General features: G+C 43.1%; 1 protein-coding gene across 1 annotated transcript in view; it reads right to left on the bottom strand.

Annotated features, from left to right (window-relative positions):
• Positions 1 to 16,774, bottom strand: part of DNAH8 (dynein axonemal heavy chain 8) — a 332,740-nt gene that overhangs the window by 7,705 nt on the left and 308,261 nt on the right. The window contains exons 90-92 of the mRNA XM_055113566.2: positions 16,198 to 16,350; positions 15,928 to 16,117; positions 1,900 to 2,021 (exon numbers count right to left, since the gene is read on the bottom strand). Of these exons, the coding sequence (XP_054969541.2) occupies positions 1,900 to 2,021; positions 15,928 to 16,117; positions 16,198 to 16,350 (465 nt within the window). The remainder of the gene's footprint in view (positions 1 to 1,899; positions 2,022 to 15,927; positions 16,118 to 16,197; positions 16,351 to 16,774) is intronic.

Raw genomic sequence — 16,774 nt, 5'->3', positions numbered from 1 at the left:
TAAGGTAGGTCCTAAATCCAATGTGACTGGTAACTTTATAAGAAGAGGAGAGGACACAGAGATATATATACTTATACAGATGAATGTGAGAATGGAGGCAGAGATTGTAATGATGAAGGAAAGCCAAAGATTGTCAGTAACCACCAGAGGCTAAGAGAGAAGCTTAGAACAAGATTTTCCCTTGGGGCCTCCAGTAGAAACCAACCCTACCCTGATTTGACTTCTGGCCTCCTAAGCAGTGAGAGAATAGATCTCTGTTGTTTTTAGCCACCCAGGGTAATGATACTTTGTTATGACAGCCTTTGGAAAGGAACACAGATTTTGATTCCAGGAAGCAGGATGCTGTGGTAACAAATGCCTACAGATGTGGAAGGTATTGTGGAATTGCATAATGGGGAGAGGCTGGAGGAATTTTGAAACTGCCTAAAAGAGATTGTTGGTGGGAACCTGGAGGTTAAGGTGCTTCTGGTGAGGCCTCAGACAGGAATGTGGAAGATAATACTGGAAACTGAAGGAAACGTGGCCCTCGTTATAAGGTGGCAGGGAACTTGGCTAGAACTTGGAAATCATCTGGTCCAGCCCCCTTACTTGACAAATGAGGGAATGAAAATCAGAGAAAGGGAAAGGGAGACTGATTTACTGAGAGTCTACATGGGGTCCAGCACCACACCTAAATGATCACACTTAAATCTTCACAACTACCTTTTTTAAATTTTTATTTATTTATTTATTTGAGACAGAGTCTCGCTCTGTCACCCAGGCTGGAGTGCAGTGGCGGGACCTCAGTTCACTGCAACCTCCGCCTCCTGTATTCAAGCAATCTTCCCACCTCAGCCTCCCGAGTAGCTGGGACATTACAGCCTGCCACCACCCCAGGCTAAGTTTTGTATTTTTAGTAGAGACGGGTTTCACCATATTGGCCAGGCTGGTCTCGCACTCCTGACCTCAAGTGATCCTCCCGCCTTGGCCTCCCAAAGTGCTGGGATTACAGGCGTGAGCCACCGTGCCTGGCCACAACTCCTTTAATAAGGTTGAATTATCATGCTCATTTTGCAGATGAAGATGTGAAGACTCAAAAAAGTTAAAGAATTTTCCCACATTCATTGAGCAGATCAGTGTCCAGGAAGTGGGGGCTCTTCCCCCCAGCCATGTTCCTTTCCACTCAAAGGGGACACCCCTGGAACTGGCCCCTGGCTCCAACCTGCTAGTCCCCTTCATCTCTGCTGCCCTCAGCACTGCTCTGCTGCCTACAGTAGAATCTGTGAGTAGCCCACAGCAGTAGCTGGAAATGTGTAGAAAAGCCTTATTTATTTATTTATTAAGACAGGGTCTCACTCTGTCACCCAGGCTGGAGTCTGGTGGTGTGATCACTGCTTATTGCAGCCTCAACCTCCGGGGCTCAAGCAATCCTCCCACCTCATCCTCCCAAATAGCTGGGACTACAGATGTGTGCCATCACGACTGGCTAGTTTTTGTTTGTTTGTTTGTTTGTTTGTTTGTTTGTTTATGGTGGAGACAGGGTCTCCCAGTGTTGCCTAGGCTGGTCTTGAACTCCTGGGCTCAAGCGATCCTCCTGCCTCAGCCTCCCAAAGTGCTAGGATTATAGGCATGAGCCACCGCACTTGGCCAAAAAGCCTTTTTAGCAAACACAAGTGTAACTTGTAATTTTGTAGAAATGTAGTCTACGGAGTTCTAAGAGCTCATTAGACCTTGTCATTAATCTTCCACTCTGGCAGATGGGGGAGGCTTTGGCACTGATGTCTTCTGGTTATGATGGAGGGAACCCTCACTGCAAAGCAAATGGACCTAACCAAGGCACTCATAGCTCAGTTTTAAGCAGAACTTGAAATTTCAGCTCTGGCTCCAGAACGGTCCCTGCTATTGCCCAGCAACGCCTACCCCAGGGGGTGACGTGATCTCCTCCTTGGTCTGTCTCAGAACTTCATTGTGGATGGTCACAGTGTCCAGTGCCCAGCCTTTGTGGGCACGGGTCACTTCTTGCCTCATTGCTGTGAGGAAGCCTTAAAGAAAAAAAGAAGAGATGTTGAAGCCTTGTTGCAATCTGCTTTAAAAACAAGAAGGAAGCAATGTTAAGTGTTACTTGCTTATCAATCTCCAAACTACACATCCATCTCAAAAGGAGTTGAGGCCAAACCCCAGGGGAGACATTTGTCTCAGTGTTTCGTTTCTGTGGGGACCCGCAATGAGCTAAATCTTTCTCGCCTGCTGACAGCAGGAAAGCAGTACCATTTATACTTCAAACTGGGCCTTGGTTTGAAACTCTCCTGAGATTTCAGCTGCTCAAGTCTTAAAGGCTTGTAACCCAATTCTAGCTCACAATCTCTATTTGAAAATATAATATTGAGGAATAAGATCGGAATGGTGAAATATTCTGAGAATAGCATTCCAATTAGCCTTGAATCAAACCATTATCAAGCTTCTATTTGCTATAATGGAACAATTTCATTTAGTCTAGGGAAATAAGGCATAATGCCAAAATAGAAAACCTGACTTTCAATTTGACCAAACAAAGCAATCACCCTGGAAAGGAAAGCTACATATTTTAATGTGCATAATACAGTGATTTTAAGACAATATGCAGTTCCGTACACTGTGGCTTTTCTTTAAAGTTAATATTTGCAAACCATGCATTCAATTCAATAAGATAAGCCTTTCTTGGAGAGTAACAATCAATGTTAGAAAAAAATATCCTAAACTTCAAACTGGACTTCAAAACCTTAAGAAAACATATTTATGATCTACATATTTTATTTTGGCCTCCATGTAAATATTAAAAATCATAAAGCTCTCCAATGAGTAAAATTTTATAATGTGTGTGTTCCTGCTACTCCTAGATTAGTTAGCTCTGAGAACCAAACCAGCACATACCAATGTATGCACAAAACAACACAAAAGTGAACATTTTATCAGGTTTGAATGGGAGTTGGGGGAGGGGAGAGTTGCAAGGCATAATTATAAGCACTGAGTCGAGATCCCTTGGAGTTGGAAAGAAAGAACAGGTCCTAGCCTGGCTTTACTGAGTCAAGTTCTCCCCATTATTAAATGAGACACTTGGAGAGGCACTCATATGGTCATGCTTTCATTGCTCTGTCAAATCTTGCTGAAGTGGCCACCATGTACCAAGCCCTGCACTATGTGAGATGACCACAAAGATGAAGAGGCCATCCATGGGCCCCACATTCAAGGAGCTCAGTCCAGAGGGTGTGTGGGGGAGGCTGGACATTGACACAACGTTGTCATTATGAAAAAAGGCGTGAACAAAGTTAACTACTCAGGAAGACAACTCAGGGAAAGCGTAATTGAGAAGATGAAGTGGAAGGTGACTCTTGAGAGCTACATAGGAGTTTGCCAGATGGGGCAATTCCAGGTAAAGGAACAGCACACACACACACATGGATGGCTGAGAGAGTGTGGAGTCAGTGACAGCAGATAAGGTTAGAACGAAGATAGAGCAGTGATTTTTCAAGGTCAGAGTTTGGACTTAAGTCTGTGGATGGAGAGAAGCCACTGAAAATTTAAATAAAAATTCAAATGGTTTGGCTTTATTTGCATCTTGAGACATTTACTCGGAGTGCCCACTAAAATAGGATTAGGTGTGGTAAAGAAGGGCCTTTGCATTAACCCAAAAGAAGAGTTGACCAATCAACCAAAGCAGCTGAGTGAAGGACTTTTATAGAAGATTCTTATAAAGCTATAGTTTCATGAAACCGAGTGCCTAGTAGGAGAGACTGGTTTTATGATACAAAATGTTAAGTATAGGAGGCAGGAAATGTAGTAGAAGTTTGCCTGGTAGCAATGGCTGGTCAATGCCTGTGCTCTGTGTGGAGTCACTTCAGGGGATTTGATCAGTATGTGAGTATGTTGACTTCCTTTTTTATTATTTTAGAGACAGGGTCTTGCTATGTTACTCACGCTGGTCTCAAACTCTTGGGCTCAAGTGATCCTCCCACCTCAGCCTCTGGAGTAGCTGGGATTACAGATGCGAGCTACTGTGCCAGGCAACTTCCATTTTAAACATCGAGGCTCCCATACTTTAGCAGTAAAACATGTGGTGTGTTTTCCAGTCAATGGTATATATGACAAAAATAATAAAACCCAATTCTCCATTCTAAGGCACTCCATGAAAATGTCATTTTCACCATTCAACATTCAGTGTGCATCCATGTATTAGACACTGTATATCCTAGTAGGGTTTTGTGGACTTGGAATTAAATCAACCCTATTTTATGATGTTTTAAGATTCATTACTGATCTATGAATCTACAAGGTCATAATGTACAAGGCATGAATCCTGATCTTAACCATCCATTTGTACAAGTTGAATAATTAAATTTTCCTATACCATTTAAAGTTTCAGCTAAACTGCAAATTTGACCTCACTCCTTGTGGCTAGACAATGACCAAGACAATGTCATAGGTGCCAGAGGAGGATAGAGCTGGATTCTCGCTTATTTAGCACATCTGCTACAAAGACTTCAGCCATCATCAGAGCTCTGAAAAACTCTAGTGAGAATAAGGAGACATCATGTCTTATCTTCTCCCTAATGGGGAGAGGCACTCCCTAATGGGAATGATGTTGGCCAGCTGACTTCAGCCATAAGTCTCCTAATGCTTAGCAATGCCAGGAGGTGGACTCTAGAACACACTTACATTACCTTGTACTATTAAGAAAGGAAAATGTTAAATATATTTGCAGTCTGAGAGTGGAGATAGGAAACGTTAATGGGCCATTCCCATGTTCAGAGAACGTAGAGAAGATACATGTCCTTTCAAGTCTTGATCATTTTGTCTCTGCTTCCTAAAGAGAGCATGATCCTTGCAGCACTCAAAGGGTAGCAAATCCAATGAACTGTTCATTATTGAATTTAAAAAATGAATGGCCATCTTTCTTGTAGACTGATAGCAAGTCTAATGGAATGAAAAGCTGATTTTTTGAAGCCTGTATAATTTTTAAAGACTATTGATATATTTTTCTCTATAAGAGCTTGAAAGCAGTACTTTTGTTTTGGCACAATTTAGTTTTTTGTTTGTTTGTTTGTTTTGTTTTGATTGTTTTTTAGACGGAGTCTCGCTCTGTCACCCAGGCTGGAGTGCAATGGCGTGATCTCCGCTCACTGCAAGCTCCACCTCCCGGGTTCACACCACTCTCCTGCCTCAGCCTCCCAAGTAGCTGGGACTACAGGCGCCCGCCACCATGCCCAGCTAATTTTTTGTATTTTTTAGTAGAGATGGGGTTTCACTGTGTTAGCCAAGATGGTCTCGATCTCCTGACCTCGTGATCCACCTGCCTCAGCCTCCCAAAGTGCTGGGATTACAGTCGTGAGCCACTGCACCCCTGGCTGGCACAATTTAGTTTTAATAATTCCTAAGCCAAATTTCAATCATCAGTGGTGCAAAAATGATTCCTATGTTCATATGTTTAACTCCAAAGGGAGAAACAAAAAGTTGGGGAAAATCTTCAACAATAGTAACCTTCTATTCTTCATGAGAGTAAACCACCCACATGAAAACAGGTGATTTGATTATTTAAACATCTGAGTTACATGTGGTCTAAATCAGATGCTTTAAAAAAAATTCTTCCCCCTCAAACCCATAAAGCATAATGACTTCTTAAAACACTTGTCAAGCTTGTTCTTTTTTAAAAACTCACAAGTTTGAAATATGTATCTAAAATACAATTTATAAAATGCTTAATCTGCCTATTCTGGAGCCCACAGTGCAGGGTGGGATGGGGGTAGGCAGCTGCCCACTACACCAGCACAGCAAGACTGCAGGGGTGTGGCCCTCCCTCCCAGGCCCTTCTGTTCAGACACCCAAGGGGAACATGTGCACCCCTGGGATCACACGACCAGAAAACAAGACCCCAGAGGTTTCTTGAATCTCTGCTTACCAGAGAAGCTGAGTGCAGCCCTGCCAGCCCATCCCTGAGCAGGGCACCCCCAGGTGGGACAAAGCAAGGTATGGCTCGACTGGGCAGGGCAGGGCAGGGCTGGGCAGGCAGGTGGGCTCTGGAACGGGAGGATGGTAGCAGACAGGGTGTTGCCTCCTGCCTGCAGGTGGGGAGCACCCTGATTGAGTGGGCTGAGAAGGGTTGGTCACCAAGCCTGGACCCCCCAGCTCCTTTGGTTATAGGCTGATATCACAGTAGTGGCTCATGGGAAGCAGTTAGCTGGAAAGTCTGAGGCCTGGTCCATAGGGTCAGGGAGGAGCTGGGGGAAGAGGACAGTACCGTGAAGGCAGATAAAAAGGTAGCAGCCTCAGATTTCTGCATCCCCCCGGGGTTTGCCAACCCAAAGCCTGCAGCTTACTTTATAAAGAGAAGAAAAAAAAAAACACTTAATGAAAGTTATAGACAGCTACCCCCCACTTACCCACACACACAAAATCCAAATGATTTTTTTCATCTCCCCTCCAGCCTCCTCCCAATACAATACAGTTTCCTGTTTTCTTTCTTTTAAAAAATTCCCTTTTAAGCTAGGATTATACTTTGGAAACTCAGGTCTAAAGTAACACTTGTTATGTGTCCATTCCTATAATACTAGTAATCCAACAGTTCAACACACTCACGGCTGTTGTTTGACTTGTGCAAGCAGCTGGCTTAAAGAAAGCTGAAGAGTGCTTTAAATATCATTTCATACAAGGTCTTAGAAAAGGTGAAAGAAATAACTAATCAGGAAGATTGCTCTTCTCAAATTTATAAGGAGTTGGTTGGCATTTTGTAATGATTTACACTAAAAATAAGCAACATTTTCTTTTCTTTAATAAATGAACTGGTCCTTATGCAATAGGCCTTAGGCTGTGCAGTATTTCCTGTCTAATCAGTTACTAAGCTTCCCAGCAGCATCTTTGAAGATGAGGAGAAATGATGTTCCTGCCACGAGTTTAAGACAGGCAGTTTTTCCCCCAAATGAGAAGCAAATGTAGTTCATTGGTAAATTAAACAAAAGGTCAGAAATCATTAAACAAAGATAGGGTTGGTCAACCCCGTTGAATAAAAATACACCAAGCACCTTCCCCGGTTCTTTGCTGTAAGGCAGTGACATTAAACTGCTGAAAATTAGAGACACCCAGGAATCTTCTAAAACTCCCAATTCCCAAGTCACAGCTCAGATAAATACAATCAGAATCTCTGGAGGTGGAACCCAGGCACCAGATTTGTTTTAAGGCAGGGATTCTCAGACCTTAATGTTCATGGGAATCACCTGAGGAGGGGGATGTACTAAAAGCGCATGTTCTGATTCAGTAGGTAGATCAAGAGTGGGGCCTGAAATTCTGCATTTCAATCAAGCTCCCAGGTGATACAGACGCTGCTGGCTGGTGGACCACATACTGGGCAGCAAAGGTCCAAGGTCAAGGTTCTTCACTCATTAGAATGACCAAGGAAGCTTTTCAGAAAATTTATTGCCACCAACAGTGTGACAGCACTCCTATTTCTCCGCAGCCATTGTGAAAGACAGTGTGGCAATTCCTCAAGGATCTAGAACCAGAAATACCATTTGACCCAGCAATCCCATTACTAGGTATATACCCAAAAAAATACAAATCATTCTGCTATAAAGACACATGCACACATATGTTTATTGCAGCACTACTTATAATAGCAAAGACATGGAACCAACCCAAATGTCCATCAATGATAGACTGGATAAAGTAAATGTGGTACATATACACCATGGAATACCATGCAGCCATAAAAAGGAATGAGATCATGTCCTTTGCAGGGACATGAATGAAGCTGGAAGCCATCATCCTCGGCAAACTAACACAGGAATAGAAAACCAAACACCGCATGTTCTCACTCACAAGTAAGAGTTGAACAATGAGAACACATGGACACAGGGAAGGGAACACACACACTGAGGCCTATTGGTGGGGGAAGGGGAGGGAGAGCATTAAGACAAATAGCTGATGCATGCGGGGCTTAAAACCTAGATGATAGGTGCAGCAAACCACCATGACACATGTATACTTATGTAACAAACCTGCACGTTCTGCACATGTATCCCGGAACTTAAAGTAAAATAAAAAAGAAAAGAAAAGAAAATTGATTGTATGGATTCTAGAGGGCTCATCCCTAGAGATTCTGATATACTTGTTCTGGGGCCCCAGGCAGTAGTATGTGTTAAAAGCTCCCTGGGTGATTTTACTGTGGAGGCAGGTGTGAGAACCACTGCCCCGTAAAAAGCTCTGCAGACAAGTCATTGACAGTCACTGATGCACAGTTGTTTTAAGAACAAGTTTGACAAGTGGGAAGAGTACAGGCACAATATTAAGAAGACTGTCACTAGTACAAGCTGACTCTTTCCAGGGCCCCTTGAGACACACACCTTCTCTGAAATGACTAATCCAGGACATAATTGGCTCCAGTAAAACTTCGGTATAAACAGGAGAGTTGGGACTACCTGTCTTAGCAAGGCTGGGATCAGCTAAACCCATTTAAAAATGTAATTTCTGCCCTGAACTATCTTTTCCTTGAGCTAGTTTATGCTTCCTTTCCCTTTAACCAACCTCCCACTTCTCCCCTCTCTCGCAAACCTTTCCACTGTTCCCTCTGTTGACAAACTCTCATATTTTCCACCTTTTCACAGAATGTTCTTTCCACCTTCCGCCAGGTTGCCCCGGCTCAACCCTAAAGACCTTGTCCTTCCCAGCTGTTCCTCCACCCTTTAAGGGAATTTCTGCTGCATTGACAACCACAGCCTCTGGCCACATGTCCCTCCTCTCATTGTCCTTGCCATATACCCATCTGCTGCGACCCATTAAGCACTCTGACAACACCTGGGTCTCTCCAGTACCCCATTCAGCATCTGACCTCTCAGACCTTTGGCCTCATCATTTTTTATGACCTTCTCCTCAACTCCATCCCTTTTCTTCATTTACTTCCCTGTTTAGTTCAGATCCATCCTTTTCATCTCTTGCCTGGCAAAACCGCAATCCCAGATGAATCCAAATGCCCCCCTCTCTCACGTCTATACGAGGCTGCTGAATGAAACTAGAAACCATCACACAGCCACCATCACCACAGTTCACCATGAAGAGCCTCAACAGAATTCTCAAGGCCACTTATCAGTCCTTCCCTGTCCCCCTCATCTGCCCTCTTTCTCAAACTTCCGCCACTCTTTTAAAAATCTCTCCACCAACACCTTCTTGCTTTCAAGAGGACCTCGCCTCCTGCTTCAGACAGAGAGTAGAAAGCATCAGATGGGAATGCCCTTAACTTCTTGCCAGCAAGCCTACCTATGCTCCATCACCATAAGCATCTATGCCCTTTCCTTCCTTATTACTCTTGTTACAGTGTGCAAGGTGCCGCCTGCCTGGAGCACATTTCTCCACCTGTGAGTGCTGTGTCCACCTCCTCCTGCCTCTTTTCCCTCCTCCTTGGGATTGTTGAGCTCTCTCTCCCTCCTTCATTCCTCCCACAACCCCCTTTCTATCTTTCTCTCTCCTTCCCACCAGTATTTGAACAGGTTTAAGCCTCTCCTATCACTAAAAGAGAAAGAAAGAAAACTTTTTATTCTTATACCTACTCCTCCAACTTGATTCTCCTCTTCCCAGCCAAATGTCTTGAGAATTATCCATGTTATGCATACTCACCTCGTCTCCATTTCCTCGTTTCACTCACACATCCCCAAATCAGACTCCTGTACCTCCCCACCTATTCCCCTGAGACTTCTGCCAACAGTCTTCTTGTTGAAAAATCCATCTGGCCATTTTTGGCCCATCTTACTTGCCCTCTTGGAGCACCTGCCACTACTTACTTACTACTCTCCTTCTCCTTGCCTTCCATGACACCATGCTGTCCTGGTTTCCCTCTTCCACACTGTTTGACATGAGGAGCCCATTCACAAGAGTCCAGGTGACCTGGAGGATGGTGCACAAGCATATTCAGCAGAATCCTGGCACGGATGACTCAGGAGGAAGATGGGCAGATCATGGCTCTGCTGACCTTTGCAGGAGGATGAAATTCCTACTTGGCAGGTGGAAGTGAGGAATGAGCATGCTACAGTGGGACATTAGATGAGCCACTCATAGGCTGAGGTCATCAACGAGGGGGCCGAGGCCAAGGACAGAAGTTGCCGAGAAGAGCACACAAAGTGAGCTCTGAGGTAGGAAGAGATCAGAGGAGGGACATGGATGGAAACCAAGGCATGAGAGTTTTCAGAGTCAGCATTCTAGCTCTAGTCAAGGGCAATGATGTCATCAGGGAGGTTGTTAGATATGAGGGCCGTGGAGAGAGCAGCTTCAGCACAGTGATGGAGCCGGGCCAGATTACAAAGGACTAGGTGGTTGCTAAGGAAGGTAAACACATGCAGAAACTGGAATTACAAGAGATGTGGTTGTGTCTAAGGACAGTGCGTAAAAGCTGCTCACACAGAAAGTCAAGGAGGATGGGTTGTTATTCACTCAGAGGCATTTCTATAGTTCTGTGATTTGGGGACAGGGCAGGTTAGTGCTATCACTCACGTTGAAGTTTAGGACTTGAGGTCCACTCACCTAGATTTCCCAAGATGTTTAAGGGTAGCTCTCATTCATCAAACAGTGGCACAGGGGCATGCTTAGAATTGCTATTAGATTAGAAGCTATCCCCAAGTCCCTTCCAATCCTAAAGGTCCATTAGTCCTTGGCACACTTTCCCACCTCCACAAACGGCAGACTTTTATAACTCTTCAAGACAAGCATTCAGAGATTGTAGCTAGTTGATGATGTTTCCCTGAAAACACACACACAGGCAAAAAGTTGTAGATTACTTTTACAGAATGCAAGATAACAGAACAAAAATGATCCATCTCTTTGATCCAGCAGGATTGCCTCTAACTGAAAAATCTTGATTTGCATTACGGAAGAAGTTGTCACTGATATCTGACACAACTGACTGGCATGGCTTGTTAAGATACTGAGGAAAAAAAACAGAAAAAAGTGGGCACAATTTGGCATCTAAATGGCATCAAGCTCCAGATTGAGCTAAACATTCGGAAAATAACGGGACTGCATGGTTCAATCTACTATAGAGGTGTGAGACCTGGGGAACACACTCAGCCTCTGCCTCCATTTCATTAGCAGCCCCTGTGAGTCATAGCTAACATCAAATGGCAAAGCATGGCTATCAATTAAGATGTTCTGAAAGGCAGTCAATACCCTGGCCTGAAGTCAGGCTCATTACGACTATATTCTTTGGGTTTAAACACATCCCCACACACAGCACAGACATGTACACACACTTGCAAGCTCATGCACCAGAATCTAAATCATGTTACACGATGCACTGAAAAGGCGCACCTTCGGGAAAAACAGACCAGTGCCATCCTTTGCGACACCCGAGAAAAACAATCTTAAATAATGTGGGAAGATGTGCACCAACAACTGCTGGGAAAACCCAGTGGAGCACAAAGGTTCCCCTGGCCTGAGTAATCTGCCAGGAGACAAATCCACGCACAGAAAAAAGCTGCACGTTGAAAAAACTATCACAGGGTCACAGATAGAGAGCTTGACTATTTTAATCATCCAGTCTAATTGCCACATGGTTGAGCTCATCAATTGCTACAGAAATGATTGTGAGGGGTGCTGAAAATGCCAGATGAGCTCCACGGTGGCTGACTCAGCCTCTTCAAATATGACAGACAAAATATCAGGCCACCCATAAGGCAAACAGCAGTGCTACAAACAGCAGAAGCTCAGGTGCTGACCAGGGGCAAGCGAGGCATGTCACTTGTCCTTGAGGTAGCACGGACCTCAAAGTCACTTAGGCCTGTGGAGCAGTCACCAGAGGGTCAATGAGGGAAACACACTAAACAGCATCAGATGCCACACTGCATTATACAATTATAAACATTAGCAATCACACGTGAATAAAGCCTTTGCAGGTGTTCTATAGTCTTCCTTATGGTCCAGGTGATTTTGATCACTGTATATATATTTGTGATGAAAGTACAGCCTTTATGCAAACTGCATTGTGTTTTACTTAAATATGTAGGGTTTTTTCTTTTTTTTTTTTTTTGAGACAGAGTCTCGCTCTGTTGCCCAGGCTGGAATGCAGTGGCGCGATCTCGGCCCACTGCAAGCTCCGCCTCCTAGGTTCACGCCATTCTCCTGCCTCAGCCTCCCGAGTAGCTGGGACTACAGGCACCCGCCACCAAGCCCAGCTAATTTTTTGTATTTTTAGTAGAGACAGGGTTTCACCGTGTTAGCCAGGATGGTCTCGATCTCCTGATCTCGTGATCCGCCCGCCTCGGCCTCCCAAAGTGCTGGGATTACACGCGTGAGCCACCACGCCCTGCCTATGTAGGGGTTTTTTTTTTTAAAGCCATTTACTTAAATGTTTTGAACCAAAGAAAGAAATTACTTCATTGAAGAGGACTGAGTTAGAGGACATAAAACCCAGGAGATACATTCATGTTGGGAGATCAACTGTTGATGTCAAATAGTGTCCAGCGAGGCTTCCAGTTGGAAAGGACTCTATCTGTTTGCACACTGCCTGGGAACATGTATGGAGCAGCTGTAATCTTTATTTACCAGATTTGGCCAAGTGAGGTGGAACAGAAAGTAATTTGTCCCTCATGTCAAGAGAATGAAAAGAGAGCAGAGAAGTGATTAGTGTGCAGGAAGAGTTGACTTCCAGTCTTCTGTGCGACTAACAGAAAGCAGTCATGGATAAGGGTGTGTGTGTGCTTGTGTGTAAAGGGTAGGATGTTTGAATAAGTTAGGGCTTTCCAAGACATGGAGAGACCTGAGAGAAGGAATCAAAGTCTAACTTGAAAGCAGAACTGAAGAAAAGGGAAAAGATAAGTATTATTAACAAATGAAGGAAAGTAAGGCATTAACTGAAATGTGATGTATTAGTCCATTTTCACACTGCTATAAAGACATACCCGAAACTGGGTAATTTATGAAGGAATGAGGTTTAAATGGACTCAGTTCTGCACGGCTGGGGATGCCTCAAGAAACTTACAATCATGGCAGAAGGGGAAGCAGGCACGTCTTACATGGAGGCAGGAGAGAGAGAGTGAAGGAGGAACTGCCAAACACTTATTAAACCATCAGATCTCGTGAGAACTCACTCACTATCACGAAAGCAGCATGGGGAAAACCACCTCCATGATCCAGTCACTGGGATTACTATTTGAGATGAGTTTTGGGTGGGGACGCAGAGCCAAACCATATCATGTGAATCTACATTTGTATTTCTTTAAGTATTGTTTGGCTTTGTAACATTTCTTAACAAATATTAACAAGTAAAGATCAGTTCATATTAACACTTTGCTTTTTAAAGTTATATTTTGAATGAAAAAAATCACTGAAAAAAATTATGTGCATTCGTGACTATGGAAAGCCAGGGATGAACCAACTCCACTCGCTTGGTTTCTAAATATCAAAGATACACTCAATAACCTCACACTTTTGAAAATCATTGGTCCTTACGCCTCTCCCAACTCCAAGTCTGCCAACACACCTCTCCAGTGCTCCCTATCTCTCTGCCCTACCTGTCCCTCTCCCAATGTTCCCTGTCTTGTACCTTGCCTCCAGCCTACATTGTCCCTCCTTGCTCTCTCAGAGACCCCCATTTAATCACTCCATCAAATCTGTTCCCTCCTTGGCACCTGGTTAAGGTCCCAGGCCCTCTTCCTTGGACCTGGCAAGAGTCTCATTGCACTGGGCCTCCATATTCCAGTCCCTCACTTGCCTTCTCTTGGGATTACCTTCTGATATACAGCCCCAACCCCTGAGGCCCCGGAAGATTTTTCATACTCCAGCCTCATTCCTCACTACCCCCAGCCTTGCTCCTGAGCCCTGGCCACACTGGTCTCCCTGTTCCCCTGAACAAGACTTGTTTTTGCTCAGGCCTCTATCTGGAAAGCACCCGCTCTTTTTTTGGCATCCCTGCTTCTGCAAACCCTACTCACTGCTTCCTGTGTGAAGCTCTTGGCAGAATTAATCTCTCCGTCCTCTGGGCTACCATGGCACTTAGTTCTCACACAGTGGGGCACTTATCACATTACATTAAGGTTGCTGATGTGTCTGTCTTACCAACCAGATTATAGGCTCCTTTAGGGCAGGAACAAAGTCTCAAATCTCTCTTCATTGAAAGTACCTAGCAGAGGGGCTGGCAAATGGGAGGTGGTCAAACAATCCTTATTAAGTTAAATGCTATTACTTCAGGCTCCCCAGCCAGAAATTACCTGGTGATGACTTACTCAAATTGAGGCTCATACGGAGGAAAGAGACTCATAAGTAGACACACAAAATCTGAGACCCATAATAAAAAATGTTCCTCCCCTAACTCAATGGAAATTCTGGGAGAAAAATAGATAAGTGAAATCTGGGGGCTGCCCTTTACAACTCTAAAGGCTACGGACTTTATAAAATACTATGTATAATTTGATATGTTCATAGAAATCACCATGGTTAGTGTTTCAAATTTAAACATTTTTAAGGTATTGGAAAATGCATACAGTGAATGAATGTATGTATACAAAGGACAATTAAATACATATTTTTCATGTATAATATTGATCAAAGTATGCTTTACACAAAAAAACCCCTGCACAAATCATCAGTATACAGCAATATCAAGGAATTTTCACCAGGGGAATTCAGCCACATAACCAGTATCCAGATCTAGAAATGAAACATTCCTGGGCCCCAGAAGTCCCTTGTGCCTTCTCTCTCTCTCTCTTTCTCTCTCTCTCTCTCTTTTTTAGATAGGGTCTCACTCTGTTGCCTAGGCTGAAGTGCAGTGGTGCAATTATGGCTCACTGCAATCTTGATCTTCCAGGCTCAGGTGATCCTCCCACCTCAGCCTCCCAAGTAGCTGGGATTACAGGCACATGCCACCACACCCAGCTAATTTTTATATTTTTTGTAGAGACAGGGTTTTACCATGTTGCCCCACTGGTCTTAAACTCTTGGGCTCAAGCAATTTGCCCACCTTGACCTCCCAAAGTGCTGGGATTACAAGCGTGAGCCATCGCTCCTGGCCCTTTGTGCCTTTGTCTAATCACTGCCCTCCTTCTACAGTCATTATCCTGACTTTGAACACTATAGAGCCATTGTGCCTGTTCTTCTTCTTTGTATAAATGGAACCATACCGCATGTAATGTTTTCTGTTTGGTTTCCCTTACTCAACATTATTTTATGAGATGCACCTATATTGCTACAAGAAACAATAATTCATCCTAAATCTGTAAGTGTGAATGTTTCTAAAATTTTATTACAAATGGAGCCATAAGCTGCTGAACCATAAGGAATTCAACATTTCTTCATTTTCACCAAGAATTACTTGAAGTAAAACTATCCATATTTTAGTAAGACAAAATGTGTCATGTTTCTGAACCTTACAAACTCTATGACATCAAGCCATTAACTTTCTCAGTAAACATTTCTAGAAGGAAGGAATAAATGAAGCAGAATTATAAAGCACTCTTTCAGGAAAAAAGAAAAAGAAAACTAGAAAACTGAGTGGGGGAAAACCCCCCTGAAGTTCTCTGAATACTTTTGTCACAGTCATTTTTGAAACCAATATAATTTTCTAAACCCTGGAAACAATTTTTGCATCTTTTGGTGCTTCATTTTTGATATTTCACAAACATTTAAAAACTATAAGTTAGAGAGAAACTTCTTTTTACTCTTTCATGTGTCCTAACCCCAGACTGATGGTTTGCTGAAGTTGGCGAAAAGAAAAAGGAAGGGTTTTGCTACCACATTGTAAAGAATTGATAGGAAAAGCTTCAGATTGAATTTGTAAAACAAATACAGAAGAATTATTTGTGTTCTTTCGCCTTTGAATGGCTATGTGCAGCACCCAGCAAGCTACGCCTCCATATTGTTTTATATGGTATATATTTATCACACGATGCTACTATCCAACAATACACAAATTCCAAGTTTGCCAAATCTCCTATAAGCACATACCTTGGGGATTAAAGAAACCAGTCATCCAAAACACATTAGGCCTCCCTTCAAATATCCACGTAGAAAACTGAGCATTTCTTTCCAAAAGTTCAGTGAACCAGAAGCCCAGTGTGGACGAATCCCAAGACACTCTTTTCCAGAGCTGAGGTATACGAGCATCATACATGTTGTCCAGAGCATCTCTCAGATTCTGGAGAAGAAAAAGTTAAAACACATGAATAAGAAACATCAACAAAGAAGGAAATGCCTACTGATGTAATAACAGCTCACCTCACTCATAATGATTGTTCCTTCAATGGCCAATTTTAGATCACTCAGGCTACTGCGGAGTATTGAAATGACTCTTTGCATTCTGTCAATTTCTTGTCTAAGAAATATGTTCATTGAATTAAGATGGCCCATCTTTATCAAACGAGATTTCACCTAAAACAAAGTAAACAATGCAATAAAGGAGATTTTCTCATCTGTCATTTCTCTTCCAATAACCTCTTCTTTCTCAATTCTTTTTCTTCCTCTAGATGTATCTCTACCAGCCCAAATGAATTCTAAAATATGTCTTGCAGAACCAAACTTGCCATTAAACTTTCCATTTCCTGCGTTTCCAAAACTACTGTTCAACTAAAATGATTTTTATTTCTTACTGATTGTACTTAGCTAATAATTGGAAATGTACCTTAAAGAGCTGAAATAAAATTGTACCTTTTTCTCCTTTCACATGATTAAGTACTGGGTGTCAGTTAGATATTCTTTTTGCAATCTAACCTTCATAGGAGTACAGTGGAATTTTTTTCTTCATTATGTTTGCAGAGTTATTAGAAATGTCACAGAAAGTTAATACAGCAAAAAT

Source organism: Pan paniscus, chromosome 5 (assembly GCF_029289425.2).
Source record: "Pan paniscus chromosome 5, NHGRI_mPanPan1-v2.0_pri, whole genome shotgun sequence".
NCBI classification, from domain to species: domain Eukaryota; kingdom Metazoa; phylum Chordata; class Mammalia; order Primates; family Hominidae; genus Pan; species Pan paniscus.
The sequence above is the reverse complement of the archived record's forward strand: the minus strand, read 5'-3'. Positions and strand labels throughout refer to the sequence as shown.